Consider the following 20,039-nt stretch of genomic DNA (forward strand, 5'->3'; position numbering starts at 1 on the left):
GGCAGCTGGAAGGAAAGAAAAAGGGGTAGATAATCCCCTATCTCGGCTAGCGGAGCACTCACAGTGTCTGCTCCATTATGCCAAGTGTTGATGCGCGGTAGGAGGCAGACATTACTAACAGTCTCAGCCAGCCAGGCCTGCCAACAGGGGAAGTAGATTGCAATAGCTCGTTCTAATCAGGAGGAGATAGGATGCAGCGTGTTAAGGATGGGACCAGCCCTTGCCCAAAGGCAGACTTCTGTGTGCCTACTTTGTTCATGGCCCTGGGTCTGGGCATTCCTGCTTTTCTGGAACCAGCCTCAGGTCAGTGAAGGCTGTCTGGAAGAGGAGGAGGGAGGGATAGGGAGGGAGGGTAGAACAGGCTCTGAAACAGAGAAACCTTTCATTTCATAGTTTCCTTTCCACATGTGGATTTGCTTTTCTACTCGGTTTCCATAGCTGTATTAACCCTTTTTGTGAATCTTGGGAACCTCCAATGATTTCCTTCCCTGGAGGGAGACAGAACCAAGCAAATGATGACAAGTATAGAATTGTTCCATAGAGGACTGTGTGTGCCCGTTCTGCATGCACGTGTGTGGATGTGTGCACGTGTGTGTTTGCATGCATGTGGATGGGTGTACAACAGGTCCTACATGGTGGCTAGGAGCTTATACGGGAGGGTGGAGGGGAGAGTTTCCCAAAGAAGTGGTAGGAGGAACTGACCAGTGGTTTCCAGAACTTCCCCACAAGCATTGTTCATCAAGGAGCCTGAACAGAGGGATTGGGACCCATTTCGGGGACAGCTGGGGGGAGGTCCAGGAGTGACAGGCCTCTTTCACCACCCCACAGAGGCTGGGACCACCAGGCATTCTGCTAACTTCTCATACACTATAGAACAGCATGTGCTGGGATTTTGTGAATTTTTACTCCTTGCTGGCTGCCCTGATTTTAACTTAGTTTTACCTGTGAGACATGATGTGTTGAGAGAGGAAGAATAGTAAGGAGAACATAGTGTACTTTGTCCCAAACACAAATTCTCCTAGAGTCAAGCGTGACAAACTATCTTGACAGAGAGAAGATGGGGGGGGGACAACAAAAAAACAAAACAAAACAAAAACCCAACACTTCTTATAGAGAGTAAAAAGTACTCTTTTGTTGGACATTCGTTCAAGACTTTGTTTGGGACACCAGAGACTCCTAACATCATGGGCTAAATCCATCAGACTAACTCTGTCAACCACAGCTGGCCCATGGAATCAATTTAATACACACAAACCATTTAATAGGAAAGATAATTGAATCTGTATCCTGAAATACTGACAATTCAAGCATTTCTGCCATCAGCTCATCACCCATCAAATGTTTTCATTTTCTGTTGCCTTAAATAGGGTTGGTCTTTAAAAACAAAAAGGGAAAAGAACAAGTTTTCCATCCATAGAATTCTGAGTACGAGATCAGTTGGGCTAATCTCAATTTGTTTAGTCTGTGCATTTTTATCCTTATTACACAATTCGGGAAAAGGGTATCTAAGTTGAAGTGATTTCCTTTCATCTGTGCTTGCCCAGACAGAAGACTGGAAATGCTCAAGGAGCAGCCCTGGGATAGGAACAGTTGATTTGGACACGTACCACACCTCTTTGCACCTAAATCCGCACACACATCTGTGTCCGCACACAGTCCCCTGAAGAATATCTGAGCCCCCAGACAGAACCTCTGATGTAGACCCTGTCTTTGTTGCCGCCTTTGCGAGACTTGCTGTGGTTTTAGGAGGCACTTTATGGTAAGATGTTTCCGTGGCTAATTTGCATGGCATCAGAGAGCGCACAGGTCAGTCAGTGCAGAATGGAAATCCAAACACGTAAGACCGCCGGTGACCTGATCTGCTCACTCCTCTGACCAGCGTACCATATTCTAAGCCAGCCATCTTAAGGCCAGGTAGGATAAAAGCCCCAAGATTGGGGCTACAAACCCCACTTTTCATCTCCTATTTGGGGAAGCAGGGTTTTTCTTGGCCACAAACTGAAGCCCTGGCTTGAGGTTTCCCTGGCAAGAGTACAAGCATCAGTAGGGAGGGGAGTGAGCCAGAAGCCAGAAGATGAACACAGAGCAATAGTTGTGCCTGAGATTGGAGGGAGCAAGATAGGGAACACATATTTTACATGAAAAGAAAATAAATATTTGGGGATGCCCAAAGTCACCTGAGTGGAAGAGCAGACAGATTGGAAAGAGTCTGTGTTGTTCGGCCAGCATCCCTGGGCTCCTGGGCCCCAGTCTCCACCTCTGGTAGCGTACAGGACTTGTCACATGGAGGGTTTGTGTTCAGGAAGGGCAGCCCATGTCATTTTGATGTCAAGAATGGATAGTTATTGTATTGGTTAGTGTACTGATTTCATTACTCTGTTAAGATTTTGTAAGGCTATTTGACAACTCATTCTTTCAATCATTGGGGAGCTTCAAAAAATAGAAGTCCAGACCTTGTAAAGACCATAGGGTTTTTGTATGGAAAAGGGAATGTAAGACTCTCATTATACTTCCCAGCTGGGTCACTTTCCAAATGCATCAATCACATTTCTTAAGGTGACGGAGGTGGGAGGCAGTGGGCAGGGGAGACAACTTCAATCATAGTGCTGTATGTGACCATCTGGCCCTTAGGTGTCCTAGGTTGGGCACCTCTGTCTGACAGGACCTCTCAGTCCCTACTTGGGCTGGGAAGGACCACCACTGACCTCAGGCCTGGCAAAGGGTCTCCGCATCAGTGTGAGTCCCTCAGGGAGCCAGCCAGCCAGTGAAATTTAGAAGCAGAGGAAGGGCTGTGGTCTCCCTTCTGTCTGGCTGTTAAGAGAGTTCTTGCATTTGGCATGAAAGCCTGTGAAGAGGGCTTGTGCCAGAGAAGAAATGACCAAAATGAAATAAACCAAGTCAGGCATGCTGTTAAAAACCCCCCTTGTAGGGAATGGTGGTCTGGAAATAGAAGTAGAATGTGGGAGGAGAGGTTGAACCAATGAGCTGAGAGCCTCAGGGTCCATATTGTAGTGGCTGAGGGTACAATGGGGAGATCCATTTTTTTCCCGAACTTGTCTGTGCGTTAGCAGAGAGAACTTCAGAGAACTTCCAAAATGACTGCAGCCTGTGGCCCATCCCCAGAGAGTGTGGCTAAATTGCTCCAGCATGCAGCCTGGACTTTGGAAGTGGCAAAACTCCCCAGGTAGTTCTAATGTGCAGACAAGTTTGGGAACAACTGATGTATCCCCTTGTTCCTTCAAGTGTGGTCTCCAGACTGGCAGCAGCAGCTTTTGCTGGGAGGTCGATAGAACTATCGAATATCAGGCTTACCCCAGCCTTGGGAGACCAGAATCTTCATATTAGCTAGAGCCCGGCTGGTCTTTATGCTAATCAGTGTGTCTGCTTAATTTGAGAAATGCTGCCTCCAAACAGACGCAGACCAGGCCAAATCCCCCTACTAAAGTACAAACTCATGGCATACACTTTTTCTAATTCCTGGCGCCAATTGCATTTGTAATTCTACAGCTATAAGAGTTCTTTGAGAAGTGTAAGCTCCACTGACATGTCTGAGAAAGGCTTCTTGGCATCACCTATAGTGCACTGGTTTAATTAAAATGGAGAATCAGGATTCAGAGAGAACTGGCTTCAAATCTAAGCACCAGCACCTTAATTTGACCTCTTTGAATAGTCTTAATTAGGGAGACCAGCTTATCATGGTTGGTCCAGAGCTTTCCTGGTTCAGTACTAAAGTCCTGCATTCAGGGTCTGATTCAGTCTCAGGTCAACCAAGACAATCAGTTTCCCTTTGGTTACCTCCTACACAGCCTGGGGATGCCAACAAAGATCAGTGGTTCTCAGACTTCAGGTGTGCATCCAAATCACCGGGGGTGGGGCGGGGGGGGGGTGGTTTGAACAGCAATGGCTGGTTCCTATACAGAGTATCTGTGTCAGGGGGCTGGGGTGAAAACTGAGCATTTTGCACTACAAACAAGTTGTTAAGGTGCTGCTCAGGGACCACAGCTTGAGAACCACCACAAGACCTCGATCTCAAAGAGGAGATGTAAGATTGCCTGAGCTCAGGCATAGTGCAGTGACTAGAAAACTGTAAAGCCTAGTACTCATTACAGCTGCTATTAATTATTTTTATTATAGAAAAGATGGGACTTGAGCTGGTCCTTAAGGAGAGGGTGGGGGTGATGCTCTCTGAGGCTTAGAGGAGCACATGCAAAAACCCCAGTGTATATTTAGGAGAAGTCTAAGAGGCTCAGATGATTGGAAAGAAAATCTGGGTAGAAGTAGTAGATGATAAGGAAGTAGAAATAGATACATTTGGCCCAGTGCAGTGGATCACATCATAGGAGCCCTGTGACATCTAACACTCAACAATATTTATCCCTTTAAAGGCAACTCAATACAACTTCAAAATGAGATGGGTGCTAGTATCCTTAATATAAACATTTAAGACTTGGGAATAAATCCAGAAATGACTTGCTTCTTTGTTATTAGGGTTTTCTTTTTTTTTTTTTTTTTTTTAAGTGGTAGCGTTTCTAGAAGACGGTTCTCAGCATGCTGATCCCAAGCCACTGTCTATGTAGTCATCAGCAGGCCTGGGGTTGGAGCATGAGCTCTAGTCCTTCACTTAGGCTTGTCCTTCACTGGAGGGAAGCCAGTACCTTGGTGCTTTTCTGCCATAGGCAGTGCCTATGGTTCTGATTCACTTTCTCCTCTGGCCACTGCCTCTCCAGCTGCCCCTGAGGCCTGTCCATTTCCTTAAACATCTGTACTATAGTTTATTTAGCAGAACTGGGTTGGATGGTAGAAATCTTGGGACCAAGTTGATCATGGCCTTGTCCTGCTGCCCTCAACCCTAACCTGGGACCTCCCACTCCTACAGACATGCTGTCCCGTCTGTTTGGATCCAAATGGCCTGATGCCCAGAGTCAAGGCTAGACTCGTAGGAGGCTGTCTGAGGTCTGGAGACTCCCAGTGTAGTAGGAATCATAGCATCTGGATTCCAAAGACATGAGTGTGAATTATGTCCTGAGCCCTAGCAAATCCCATCAGTTCTATTAGCATGTTTCTTTTTTTTTTTTTTTTCATGAGCCAAATGCAAAGTGTCTACATCCTAAGGTTGTTGGAAAAACCAAGTGAGATAAGGAATGTAAATACACTTTGTAAACTGTCAAGTGCTATACCCTTAGTGGAAAATACCATGGCAGATTAGATGAGAGCACAGCTCTGAAGTAAGACTCGCCTGGTTTCACTTCCTGGCTTCACCATTCACACAAGCTATTGGATCCTGGAAAAGAGGCTTAACCTCTCTGGGCCTGCTTCCTCGTCTGAACATGAAGTCACTAAAGGTACCTCTCATCAAGCATATATATTATGAAATCCTTGGCATATGGACAGCACATAAGGTGTACTCAGTAAATGTTAGCTACAGTCAGAATCATTAAGAAAGCTATTACATTTTTGCTTCAAGCCCAGTACAGATGAAAGTAGAGTGAGGAGACCTCCCCCATTCCTTATAGGATCTCTAGTCTAGACCATTCAGAATGGAAAAGTTGCTTCTCCTCTCTCAGACTGTCATGCATCCTCTGTTGATTAGGAATAATGATTATACTTCATAGGGTTGTCAAGTGTCCAGGAAGGGAATGCTTAAGTAAATAAAATCACTCCATGAATTGTTAAGCTGTTCACATTTTGGAGTTTCTGGGACCATTGTTTTTTGTTCATGAAGGCAGTTCTTTTCCCGACCTTCTCATAAGTTCACCACACCCCACTCTTCACTGCCCTCACTCTTCCTTCTCTCCTTGGTGGGGAAGAAAGGGTTTGTTTTCAAGTAGCAAAGCATGTCGGCTAATAATCTTTAATGACACATATGCCTATAGAGTTTACCTGTAGAAGACAAGTCAGAGTGATTGATCTGGAAATAGAATTTATTGTCAATATTCAGAACACCCTAGCTCAGAAAGCAAACCCAAGGATGGTCAGGAGGATATGTGATGGGATGAAGGTAGAATTTCCAAAAACATAAAATCATGACTCTTGTGCAAATACAAAATAAAATTTAGTAAAGATTTTATTCAACTCATTAGTTAATGAAGTAATCAGCAAATATTTAGACCAGTTCAAAAAAGCATTTGAGGGGGTTGGGTATTTATAGGCAATTTAATGTTAGGACAAGATTGATGGGTTAGGTATGTAACTAGCTGACGTCCAATAGGACAATAAACCATAACCTTCCAGGTTATCTACTTCAAAAAGACAAAAACTCCTTGTATTTTTGTCTGCCAGACAAAAATCTCCAAGTTAACATGTAGCTTCACAAAGTCTGAGAGTACAGCAAAATAAATATGTCTAGATAATCCTTGAGGGGATTATTGCTGCCATATGACACTCAAAGGACATGCCACCACTTTGCTGCCTTATGTCTGGATAATTTTGGATAGTTTTGGATAAATTTTTTAACAACGGTAAATATTTTACTTTACAAACAACCTTTTAATCTTACTCGATGCTCACAACAGCCCTGTGGAGGCAAAAAGGGGCAGGGAAAACCCTTTTTGCAGAGGAAGAAACCTAGTTACATATGGGAGGAAAACTCCCATGGTCTAACACCAAGTCCCGCATTCATTCCTAAACTCCATATTGCATTTCTTCTCTTCCCTTCTTCATTCCCGTCCTACCTTGCTCTTGGTAATATCTTCCTCCTATAAGACTTCTCCTGGGGGGTCACCTGATGGAGATGCTCAGAGTGGGGTAGAGGCCCTGTTGCCCCCCAGCCCTTGTGTCCCCAGGGCTCCTGGCCTGAGCTAATAACTCCTTTTAAGTCCCTGACGGGATTTAGTCCCACAACATCCCACTCTCGCAAGCCAAAGAAAATTGTCAAAACATGTTATCACCCCTCAGGAAAAATGATAGAATAGATGCTACATTCCAGGAACCCATTTTTTAAAAGTGATGGCTCTTTTTAAGCTCTTCTGTTTTCAGCTACTGTGAGCCACTGTGAGCCGCCACTGTGCCATCTTTCATCCGAGACAAAGTCCACATCAGAGAAAACTACTGTTTATAAACCAGAATCTCCTGTTTGAAACACTGTTTCTGGTTGATGTTTTCCTCTTCTCAATAAACAGGACCATCATTTTCTGAGTCCCACACAGCTGGGTCTGTCTGGCTCCTGGATGAATGACACGCAGGGGACAAATGGCTATTTACTGTGTTAAGCAGTATGCCAGGAAACTGGCTGCAAGTGTGGCCTGATGGCCCAAATCTGCTTCTTCCCTGCAAGGCCATTTATTTTTCTCTCCCAGGATTCCTGTCACCATGGAAACTGTCCCACTAGCAGGATGGAGACAAAGGCCAACTTTCTGCTTCCTGCACTTAGAGAGGCAACGCTTACACACACAAAGCAAAGGGGACAGTAGGAAAGTGTATGAGGTGTGGAGTTAGAAAGTAGTTCCTCTGAAGTTCCCTAGAATTCTGAAACTGGAAAAGGAATTTTTTTAGAACGTCTGATTCAGGGTCTGTCAGACCACTTACACAAGGCGTGCTGACAAGGAAAACAAACACCCCGGGCGAAAAATGTGCCTGTCAAGCCCCTTTCCCTGCAGCAACCCATTTAACCCTCCCAGTAGCTCCACGAGGCAGGTTGGTTCTTATTATCTCCACGACCCAGAGGGAGAAATGGAGACTCTCCAACTCCACTCACTTGCCCAAGTCCAGCAGGAGAAAGGAACAAATTTAGGACTAATTGCAAGAGCTGTCTGTTCTCCACCCCCCGTCCTGCTCTTCACACAGGCTGGCGCCTCGAGGGCTCTGAAAGCCATTTTGCGTCCAGTGTCCACCATTTTTATTTCATCTTGAAATCCTTCCTGCTCCCAGCCATCAGTGACCTCTTTGCAACGTCTTACAGAACGAGGATTCTGGGGAACAGGATTCTGGCAATCTCGATCCAGGCCACTTCTCTCATCTTACGGAGGAGCAGCTTAGGCCAGGGGAGGAAATGAGTTGCGTCTAGCTGCACAGTTAATAAGTGTCTGAGCTGGTACCACGGAGCCAGCCCCGTGCCCCGCGGGCCCGTGCTCTGCTCTGCTGTGTGGCCTCGCATCACTGTTTCTAAGCAAACCCCGAGCCAGCAGCTCAGCGCTCTGGCCAAGTATCAGGACCAAATCCCCTTACAGGATGACTGTTCGATCAGCCACTCGTTAGAACAGCAGTGCTCGCACGCAGGGTGCTTTGCCACTTATGAAATGCTTCCACATAGCTCTTCTGTTTCCAGGCTTTTCTGCCTCTGGGTCTTTCTGAAATGATCCAACAATGAAGCCTTATTCATAAGTTGTATACCTTCCAAAATAACCACTGAATCACTCAAACATGAAGTGTGAAAGGATCACTGTGTTTCAGCTGGTAGAATCCAAGGTGACAAGAGGCAGAAGCACTAAGAGGTGGAGGTTTGCAGGGCGTTCGATGCCAGGGTTTTCGAGAACAAAGTCCTCCCTGTGAAGGAGAGCCCCCCAGCTTCGGACGATGAGTGGAGGGTGAGCATCCTCTTGATTTCCTGTGTTAACAAGAATCCAGCTCTGAGCAGGCACAGATGTGAACATGCTGTCTTCCAAATCCATGCCACGTGGCGTTTACTCCGCAGAGTCGTGTCAGAATCTCACAGGTTGTGAGTATATGTCGAGACAGCGGAGTTCACGAGGGCGTGCTGTAAACAGCAGCTGGCAAGTGGGAGCTGGGGAGTTGGTGTCCTTGTGGGAAGCTCTGAGGTACAGAAGAGAAACCTTTTGAAGAATGTGTCTTCTCATCTTCTTCTTCGGATCCTAACCGTAGCCATGAGGACAGTCTCCCAAGTTCTACTGCTTGTTTTGTCCCCACCTAAGAGCAAAGAGAGCAAAGGAGTGATGCTCAGATCGCAACATCCCATGCATCGTGCCCTTTTGTGTCTTTTGCCCTCGCACATTTTCTCCCTCCTCCCTTTCTGCCTGCTCGTTTTGTGGAACCCCCATCCAGAATCACCTCCTCTAAGAAGCCTCCCTGAATTTCCTGTATAGGTTTACTCACACCCTCCTCTGTGCACCTAAAGTCTGTGTGCAAAATAACACCAGATACCAGTTTTTAGAACCCAGTGTGAACAGGCACTGTACAAACATTATCTTTGTAGTCATTTGACAAGTAAGGAGAATGAAGCCCCGTTGGTCCAAGGCCAGTATGGCTGTTAAGTCACGAAGCTAGGTTTGGAATCCAGGTCTCCCAGGCTCCAAAGTCCATGCCTTTCTGCTACACAACAGGCAGCTTCCTCTGCCTCAAACTTTCCCCTTCCAGAAGCAGGTGAAAAGTATGTGTTTCTCCATCTCCCTCTAGTCTGTGAGTATCTCTAGGGCACACCGGAGTCCTGCCATGAATCCCAGTGCCTGACCTGTGATAAATAAATGTTTAGATGAATCAACGGTCCCTTGAATGAGTTGCTTATCCCTTTATTTTACAAGTTGCTGAGGTCTTCTTGATAAAACCGTAAAACATTCATGTAACTGTAGCAAGTCATCCCCACCCCAGTGGAGAGTTAGGTAAGTTTCTCAGCCAGCAGATTCGTACACGAACCCCCTGCTTTTCCATTTTAATGTAATACGAATCTCCTGGAATTTCGTGGAAGTACAGATTCTGAATCAGAAGGGCTAGGGCAGGACCTGGAGGGCTGCGTTTCTGGTGAGCTTCCCATGAAGCTGCTGATTTGAAGACCCCATTGGAGAGCCAGCTGGGTCTCAACACAGCAGCAGCAGCAGCCACTAGTGACAAAGAGTAAAGCCTGTTCCTATGCATTGTTTTCCTTCCACAGGACCACCAGACTTCAAATGCCCCCGATTTTCTGTGTTTTAGCAAAATATTTGAGTTATGCTTTGAGCCATAAACATTTGGCAGCATGAGCATCTGTTTGTACATGTAGCTGTGGTTTAATCACACCCTATCAATAAATCACAAATAAAGGAGGGAGAGGAGGCACTCGCTGGAAGATTCCATTCCAGTGACAAGTGGACCAGGGGAGCTGGTGAATATGAAGGAAGGAGGAGATGATCCCTCGCTAGCAGGGAGTTTCCAACAGGGCCCTGGTGGCTGGCTGGCAACATCACCCAAAGCCCCCGCCTCATTCCATTTTTACTGGGAAGGGCCCCACCCTTCCACACTTGCCTGCCCTATGGCCCCTTTCCTGTCTGGTCTTCTCCACTCTTGGTAAACAGTAACTGATGGCTTATTCATCTCAAGCCCTTTGAACCCTACACAATTCCTTTGCTGACATGCCAAGTCTTTTAGAGGTCAAGCGATCCCCAGCCCAAGACTTTTGGAAGGAAAACACCCTCTTTTCTGTCTCCTTTTCCAGATGTCCTTGGGCCAGCAGCAGTCAGCGAGAGGTGTGCCTTGTTTGAAATGCAAGGGGACGTGTTCAGGCTTCGAGCCACATCCATGGAGGTAACAGAGTTTGTCAAGAGAGGCTCCGCCTGCCTTCATTTCTTGGCTGTCCTTTCTGGGAAGCCCTGGTCATTCTTCTCTGCTGGGACTGCTTAAGATGCGTGCATTTCAGGGAGGGCTGGCTCCGGAGTGAATGCTCTCCTGCCTCGCCTAATTCAGAAATGACAGAGAAGCCCTGGGGAGCCAAGATGAGAGAGGAGTTTAGTGCTTCACACACCATTTTGAGGTGGAGGCCGTAAGCTCAGCCCACCAAGGACCACACTGGGAAGATGTGGGCAGTTGTTAGTCGGTGCCTGGTCCTCTCTGGATTGCTCTATCCTGGGGCTTGATGCATGTGGTTGATCTCCCCAGACTATGCCATTGCCCCTGTTTTGATCTCGGAGTGCCACGGGCCAGAAATAAAAGTCACTGTGTTCATGAGACTTAAATACCAGGCTGTGGTGCATTCATGCCCACGAGGGAGGGCCACAAGATCCAGCTGGACTGGGATCTGCCAAATTTTTCTTGTTTTTCATTGAGGACTCCGAAAACCAGAGGTAAGCCTGCCCCACTGCTCAGCTCCCAGGCGCTACTACCATCAGCATCTACATGGATGATGCCCGCTGGGGGTGTGCAGGGCACAGCCTGTGCGACTGTCCCAGCAGCCCTGGGCGAGAGAGGCTAAACTCTGCAGGGCATAAGAGCAAAGAGGGAGGTTTTTTCTCCTCTGCCATAGGGTTTCCTTGGCCACTCAATAAGGGTGTAAAATTTGGGAGCTATTTGTCTCAGAGTTGTTGACTTCCATCATGACATGGCCATTGCAAAAACGTTTGTTGAGCTGAACCAAGTCTTTTACATTTAAATGTTGAAGTAAACCTGAGCAAGGTGATAGTTTCTCCAATTTTCAGGTCAGGAAACTGAGAGTGGGGAGTGGGGAGACGCCCGTATATGGCAGAACTCAGGCTTGGGTCTTTGTGAACCCCACCCCCACGCTCTCAAACACTCGGCAGTACTGTGGGTCGTGAAAGCCTTTGAAGCACAGGGCTGTTCCCTGACAGTTCTTAACCTCACGGGAGCTCATGTGGTCTTCTGGATGAGAGGGACCTTCAAAGTCATCCAAACTCCACTCCATCCCCCACACAAATTCCTCCCACAGCGAACACACTCCCCATTGGGGGACTGCCCCACATATCTATTTTAGCCACTCGAGCTCTTTTTGGTCTTGAGGAGAGTCAGCTTCCCTATCCTTTCGCCCCCTGGTCCTGAATCTGCCATCAGGGTGTCACAGAACAATGCTAACTCCTCATTAGCTCTCCAAAGACAGCCTGGATACCTCCTTTAGGATCCCCAGGGTTAGACGCTAATGTTCCCTGAATGCACCCACTGACTCAGTTTAATAATGTTTTCACCACTCAAGGATCAGTCCCTTACTGCCTGCTGTCTGACATCTGAAAAGGTTCATTCAACATATTTTGTCTAGTTTTCTAGCTGTTTATGGCACAAGGGCGATGTTCTGTTCTTTGGGGCTATAAGCAGGAGTGTCAGCTTTGTTTCAATCCCTACATTCCCCCACAATTCTACAAAGGATTTGAACATCAAGTAAATTTATCCTTGAGAAATGCAGATTGTAGCTTCAGATCCCAAGTAACAAGTGTTGCCTTTGGTTGGAATAACTTTAGTGGGGACCTAAATTCAAGCCATACTGGAGCAAGGAGGTCCCAGAACCTTAGGGGGAAACCACAAGAAAACATATTTATGCTCCAGTTCTCATACTTTCAGTAGTTTGAGAGATATTTGAATGACCCAAGTAACAGCCATCCTGCTTCAATGAGCAAGTTCCTCAACTAATAATCACAGGACAAATTCATGTGCTGACTCAGCTTGAATAAACACTTCCCTCCTGTAAACCTCACCTTTCCCATCTGAAAAATGCGAACAATGGAGCCCATGTGCTCTAGGCTCCACTTTTGGCTTTACAATCCATAGTTGCAGGAAAGCTGTCTGTAATCATATTAGTGATCGACATGATTAGCAGAATTAGCATGGTAATTAGTATTAGTGGCACAGATGGTAGAATTATTTGGAGAGAATGGTACAGACTGAAGGGGCAAGAGTAATCTTTCATGAAAACAGAAGGAAAGTCTCCCCTCACAGCCTGAAGTCTCCTACTTTCCTGACGGACATGTCAGGTTTCCTGGCCTTCTGAGCCATCCTCAAGAGGCTGACCTGCCCTTCAGGGCAAGGGGACACACATGTCCAAGACTCCAGGTTTTTCACAGAAAACCCAATAAAAGTCTCTTCATTGCAAGCAGAGTTCTTTTTTTTTTTTTTAATAGTACCATAATTCTAATTGCTTCATTATTTTTTGTAAATGCACACTGACTTCAATGAGTAGAAAAAACCCGTTTGAGGGAAGCAGGGGGCATGGTATGAAAAATGGGAGACAGATCACTGGCTCTTCAGATCACCCAATTTTACATCCTTTAAGGGTCGTTCTTTGGATTCTCCCATGCCCTCACTGCGGCACCCTCTCTGAGGAGGTCCTCTGTTATACCGGCATAGGCGGCTGCCCTGGGAATTACACTGTTAGCTCTGCCTCTCTCCCCAGGGCAGTGGATCTTCACAGACGACTCTGCCCAAAGAGCTGGGCTTCCTGTATTTTCTGAGAGACAATCTAGAGAAAGTGGACCAGAGCTGCTTAAATTCCTAAAAGGCATGGGCAAGGGACTCTGGCACTTTGATGGGCATCCAGATCACTGCTGAACAGGATTACAAGTACCCCTGCCCAGACCCACTCCTGACCCGTTGAATCTGACTAGCGGGGGCCAGGGTGGGCCATCTCCAAGTTTACCAAGCTCCCCAGATGATTGAGATGCACAACAAAAAGTTTGAAAACTCATCAAATAGATCAAAGGTCAATCGTCCACCTTTCTGTCAAGAGCCTGTTCGAAACATTTTCGGTTTGGCAGGCCACATGGCCTCTGGCACAACTAGTCAACTTGGCCCTCATAGTGTGAAAATGTCCATAGGCAGTATGTATATGAATGGATGTGATTATGTTCCCATAAGCCTTTTTCTCAGGACGCTGAATTTCAAATTTCATTTCATTTTCCTGTGTCAGAAGATCGTAATCTTCTTTTGAATTTTTTTCGACCATGTCACAGTGTAAAAACTGTTCTTACTTCCCAGGCTGTACAAAAGTTGGGTATGGGCCAGATTCAGCCAATGGAATGTAGTTAGCTGATGCCTGATGTAGACCAGCTCTTTACTGTCAGATAAGAAACTCGACCATGGACCTGTGTTGGGCTGCTGTTCAGGCTGGGGTCAGAGTCCAAGGCTTTGCCTTTTCTGCCACTGCAGGTAGCCCAGGACAGCCATTTTAATACCATTGAGGATCTTTCTGGGTGTGTCTGTGTCCCCTTCAGTCTGGATGCCTGAAAGAGGGGAGTGGGGCTAAGAGGTGTCTTCCTCACCTGTAGAATCCCAGTGACAGTGCCTGGCAACATGATAGTATGAATAAAGGGAGAAAGAAGAATATCTCATATCCATCAGCATTTTCCATTTCAAACTGTTTTGCATTTGCTATATCTCTAATAGCATCCTGAGAGTCTCATTAATCATAAAAGCAAATGGTAGCTTCCCCACCCAGCTCCATGCATGGAAGGCATTGGGGCTCAGAGGATCTCATGGGACACCAGGCTTTCCCTCACTTCTTTCCTCTTCTTCCTTCCACTTCCTCCTCTGCTGCTGTCACTCCCCACATGTAAACCAGTGGTGCTATCCCCTAACTTAGTGAAAGCCTCCTTCATGCCTGGCTCGTAAAAGGGAGAGGCAAGAGAATATTTATTATGAATAAGATGCCCCAATTCTGAAAAATGAGTAACCCCTTCTTATGAAAACAAAAGAAAAGACTTTGGTTTTGCCCTGTATCATCTTCAGGGTCATATTCTGTTTTAGAGTCCTGGAATTATCCTTGCGATCATGGATTTTACCATTTCTCAAATTGTAGCCCACTGAATGTGAACTTGGACTGCAAGCTTCTCTTCAAATAACATTGGAAGGCCTGCATTCTCCCTGCCTTAAAGTCATGCTGTACATCAGTGCATTAAAAACAAGACATATGTTTAACCTTCTGTAACCCACTGTTTCCCACACTTACCAGCCTGAGCCTTTTTCCATGTGCCCCATACTTCAAGGTTGGGGAAACTGGTCCAGATCAGCAGGACCACCCCAAAACCTATGCGGCCCTCACAGGGGGCAAACTTATCCCGTGTTAACAGTGTCCATCTGATTTTCTCTCCCTCTCCCACCCCAGCTATAGGTTCCTGGAAGGTTGCAATGGGGCTGCCCTCATTTTATATTAGACAAGGCTTTCTCAACCTCAGCACTACTGACATTTTGGACAGGATAATGCTTTGTTGTGGAGGGGGCTGTCCTCCGTATTACAGGATGTTTAGCCACACCCCAGGCCTCTACCCTATAGAAGCCAGTAGCACCCCCTGGTGGCAATGACAATCAGAAGTGTCTTCAGACATTGCTACATGGCTCGTGCGGGTGTGACCTTAGTTTAGAACTGCTGGTGGAAGGGGTGCCTGGGTGGCTTAGTCGGTTAAGTGGGTTAAGTGTCAGCCACTCAGGTCATGATCCCAGTGTCCTGAGATTGAGACCTGCATGGGCCGCCTTGCTAAGTGGGGAGCCTGCTTCTCCCTCTGCCTCTGCCTGCTGCTTCCCCTACTTGTGCTCTGTCACTCTCTGTCAAATGTAGAAATAAAAAAATCTTTAAAAAAGTAAAATAAAGTACTGATGGGGGAAAAAGGAGGATTCCTACAGGCATGCCTGGCTGTGAGGAGCTCATGCTACTGCAGCGACCTCTCTCTTGGGCCTGCCTCATCCCTGTTGCAGGTCTTGACATTGTTCACTTTGCTTAACAAGTTCTTAAACCTCATGCGTGAGCACAACTGAGATACAGCGCACCTCAGGTGTCAGGCCTGAAAGGGAGGGAAGCAGTTTTCCACTATACCAGGAACAGTCCGGATTTCGAAACCTTAACAGCATGGCACAAAGCAGCCAGATGTTTTAGTTTTTAATTGTCAGACAGAAGCATGATGCTTTCAAGGGAATTTGATGCTTCCCCAGGATGCATTTCTTTCTCTCGGTCTCACCACAAAGCATGGCCAGTGAGCATCAATCTTTTAGCCCAAGCAGTTTTCTGAGCTCATTCCCTTCCTCCTGGGTCCTACCCACCTGTTCCTTGAAGAAAATTTCTAGTTGTACTCTAACTTCAGTATGAATGCTAAATTACTGAAAATTGCTGAAGCTCCAAACTCATGAATCTTGGGAGACAATTTCAATAATTCCTTAGAGCAGAGGTCAGCAAATTTTTTTTATAAAGGACCAGATCGTGGATATTTTAGGCTCTGTGGGCCACACAGTCTCTGTTGCAATTATTCGAGTCTGCCATTGTAGCCCAACTGCATCCACAGATAATATGTAAATAAATGATCATGGCTGTGTTCCAGTAAAACTTTATTTACACAAGCAGGTGGTGGGCCGGGTTCAGCCCACCAGTCATAAAGACTCCTGCTTTCTAGTATCTCTAATGAATGAACCAGCCTTTGCTGTCACACCCAAAGTGAGTAAAAATGTGCTGTTCTTTTTAACCAGCAAAAGTCACATCCCACATTCCCCACAGATAGACTAATGGTCTCCCAAATGTGGTTCCCAATCCCAGAGGCCTTTTGGTCTCTGGTTTCCATTTGTCTGCTGCCAAGTTACTAAAGTTGAACCCTGAAACTGCTTTCAAAAAGGCAGATGCTATCGGCAGGAGACTCTGCTCTTCTTCTCTGGAGGTATATCTCACGTGTCCCAATTAACCTCTCACCCCAGGAAAATATGCAAATCATGCAAATGCAGCCACGAGGACCACTGCTTCAACTCTGAGCTGGAAGACGATCGGAAAATTGGCCGCTTGCTGATGGACTCCAAGTATTCCACCCTCACGGCCCGCGTGAAAGGCGGAGATGGCATCCGGATTTACAAGAGGAATCGGATGATCATGACCAATCCCATTGCCACTGGGAAAGATCCCACCTTTGACACCATCACCTATGAGTGGGCCCCCCCTGGAGTCACCCAGAAACTGGTAAGGCAGCCTCCTCCAACCAAGAGGTTGTTTTCCTATCCTTGTAAATGTTAGTCATGTGTGAATGTCAAAGATAAGGTAAGAGGGCAAGATTATAGAAATGATAGGAATAGCTCTGGTTCTAAACCTGTTCCAGTCTTGTTACGTGATCTTGAGCTGAAAACTGCCTGGGCCTTGGTTTTCCTCATCCATGAAATGGATAGAAGTGTCTCTATGAATTCTACGGGTCCTTCCAGCTCTAGTCCAGGGTCGTTCATGGTTCCCTTTGGGCTCCCCACTGCTGAACAAAGGATGGTTTATCATTCCAAACTCTCAGAGTTCTTGTCTTCATGTGTGAGATGTTCATTTTCCCTCAAAGTGGCCTGGGTTGTATCTATTGGAGGCCTGTAGGGGAGCACAGAAACAGTCCTCTCCCCTCTCCAACAGCAGATGCCTCTTGGGCTTGGAAGGGAGAACCAATCTAGCTTTACACAACCCTGGGTCAGAGGCACTCAGAGAAGAACAAGGTCACACCCTGGCTGCCCACTACAAAAACCCCTAACAAGTCCCCATGCACAGGCCTCAGTGCAGACCATTAAACCAGAAGCTCAAGATCACTGGTACAGAATCACCAGACATGGGCATTTAACTCCCCAGGTAATCCCAGATACAGCCACATTCAGGGCCCTGCAGACCAGAGCAGTACCCCTCAAATTTCAGCAGGCATATACCTCACCTGGACAGCCTGCGGAAACACATCATGTAAGCTTGGGGCTGGTGCTGAGACTGCGCTCCTCACACACTCCCAGGTGATGCCAATCCTACGGGCCCCCAGACCACACCTGGAATGGCAGGGGCCTTGGTGATTTCCACAGGTTAAAAATGTCCTATAGTTTTAGAGATGCATTTTAATTCAATCTCTTCTGGGGAAGAAAGGAGAGGCTTCAGAGTCCTACATGGTCAAACCCCACAGGCTCCTCCTACAGCTCCAGCTATGACCCCCCACTCATTACCTCACAATGCCCTGACCTTCCTCTTTCCTGCTCTGGATCTCTCTGGGCTTTTGCCCTCCTCAGGGACTTTGTACTTGCTGTTCCCTCTACTTGAAATGTCCTTTCCCTGCTCTTTGCATGGCTGAGTCTTCCTGACAGTCATGTCCCAGACAGGCCTTCCCTAACCACCCAATCTACAGCAGATGCCACTTACCCTCCAGCTACATTTTGTTCCTTCCAGTTCCCCAATGTTTCTTTAGAAGCTTTGATTATAAGCGGTAGTTGTCTAATGTGCGTCTTTGCTTAGTTACCACTTCTCTCACTGGAGTGAAGCAAGGCCCACAAGGGCAGACACCATGTCCATCCCATGTACCAGGCTATCCAGCACCATGCACCATGCAGGACACATATTAGGTCTGATAAGTATGTGTGCTTTGTCACCCTCCTGGTCACATGCACTCTGTGGACTGAAACTGCCACAAAATCCTGTGATTGGCCCACAGCAAGAGGTACAGAAATTGAGAAGAAATGTTGGGGAAATTTAGTAGCAGTTGCCATCCAAGCATGTGATCAGAGACCTCCTCTCACTGAACAGAATTCCACTGTGGTCAGATGCACATGGAAATCTCATGTGGCATGAGCTGCATTCTCATCTCATGTGGTGAGCCCACAAATCATTCTGCAATAGGTGGAAAAATCAAACAGAAAAACCTGACCCTTCACCATAGAGAATCTGAGCAGTGCAGTTCTAAGCTGTGGCTTAAGTGGGGGAAAGGAGGGAGGAAGCCCTTCTAGATCAAGTGAAGACTGGCAAGATGCTTTTCTGGAAGCTCTACTTTCTGAAGACGTATTTAAAAGAGTATGTCAGCATTTGTGAGCTCAGCCCCCCTGTGAAGTAGGAATTAATTTACGTGTAAGGAAACATGGCATGGTTAACTGGCCTTCGCCGGTTGGAGGGGCTAGGCAGGGGCACATCCGGGCCACAGAGGATGGCACCCAACAGCAGCAGTCAGTGCTGGGACATGCCGGGTGGCTCGGAACACGGGTCTGCCTCCAGCGCCCAGGCCTGGGTAAGCCATCAAGCAGGCCTCCAAGATGTCAGTGGAAACTAAAGCAAGCAGCTCGTAAAAGAGCTGGCTGTGGGCGTCAGGAACTGGCTGGTGAAAACCCCGAACGCTTCGGCCCCAGACTAATCAGAGGAAGGCATCGTCAGGCTGTGATTAATGCTGGCTCATAAAACCACATGGTATAAAGAGCCCTCTGTCTGCCCCGCATCTGGCCTGCCTGAGCAAGTTGCCTTTCTGAGATTGGACAGTTCTCCCTTCCCATTCACCCTCCGGATGGTTTTTTGTTTTGTTTTGTTTTGTTTTAATTACCAAGTGATTGGGACTGATTGTATTTTGGAAATGGGACTGGATCTTGCTGTCATCCCTCCCAACCAGAATAAAAAATGGAGAAACTCTTAAGCCTTTAAAGACTAGTCACAATAAACCTAATGGCTAATATTTACTGAGTACTTACGTGTGCCAGGCACTATGCTAAGAGCTGTACATGCACGGTCTCACCTAGTTTTCCAACACTGTTAGGGATGTACTGTGACTACATTTATCCACAGAGGGGGAAGCCGAGGCTTGGAGAAGTGACACAACTAGCCAGCTGTCCCATAGCTGGCTTAAATGGCAGAGCCAGGCCTTGGACTCCAGCCTCCCTGACTCCAAAGCTTGGGCTCTTCCCTACCAAGCCAAGCCAGGAGAACAAGACAGGTAGGAGAGGCAGAAAGAAGCAGGTATTTTGGACTAGCACTTTTAAGAGAAGGCTTCTTAGAATGGGGAGAGACTTGAGCAAATCTTTGAAGGCTAGCCAGGATTTGGGAGGAGGCAAGTAGGAAAAGATGAAGGGAACCAGCATCCATTGAGCATTCTAGATAGATAGATGGATATGGATATAGACAAACAGATATATCATCAATACCTCACCACTCCCTATGTGTATAATAACCCTATTTTACAGGAGAGCAAACAGAGGCTTTTGAGGAGGCTCTGCAGGTGTGGCGCTCATACTTCCTCCTCTATTCCCATAACGGCAAATGTTGCTGGTCAGTCAGGGCACTGTCTCCCACAGAGCCCTCACTGGACCTCAGAATCCTCCTGGACACAGCACTCCTAGTAGCTACTACTGACTAGGACTGACATGTACCATGAAGCCCATTGACTGTCCCTGCCTGACAGCTGGAGAAGCAGAAAGAACAGGCAGGATTGGGTCTTCCAATTCCAGAGTCCATGTGCCTTCCACTGCCCAACCCTGGGAATAAAGCACTTTCTTTTCCACTTTTCTCTCTGCCCTTTGATTCCTCTCCTGATAAAGCCCGGTTCTGGGAACCTCTTCACCCAGGATGTCCCAGCCAGACAGCAAAGCACCAAATGACTCACAAAGGCCCTCGTGAAAAACTTGAAACCTAAACCAACCTTTCCAGCTGCTCTGAGAAAAGGCCTCTTGCT

At 46.9% G+C, this 20,039-nt stretch overlaps 1 protein-coding gene across 1 annotated transcript in view; it reads left to right on the plus strand.

Moving 5' to 3' along the window:
• Positions 1-20,039, plus strand: part of LMCD1 (LIM and cysteine rich domains 1) — a 58,062-nt gene that overhangs the window by 18,437 nt on the left and 19,586 nt on the right. Inside the window, exons 2-3 of the mRNA XM_032867460.1 lie at positions 10,361-10,449; positions 16,315-16,570. Of these exons, the coding sequence (XP_032723351.1) occupies positions 10,361-10,449; positions 16,315-16,570 (345 nt within the window). The remainder of the gene's footprint in view (positions 1-10,360; positions 10,450-16,314; positions 16,571-20,039) is intronic.

Source organism: Lontra canadensis, unplaced genomic scaffold (assembly GCF_010015895.1).
Source record: "Lontra canadensis isolate GAN:19392208 unplaced genomic scaffold, GSC_riverotter_1.0 scaffold34, whole genome shotgun sequence".
NCBI classification, from domain to species: domain Eukaryota; kingdom Metazoa; phylum Chordata; class Mammalia; order Carnivora; family Mustelidae; genus Lontra; species Lontra canadensis.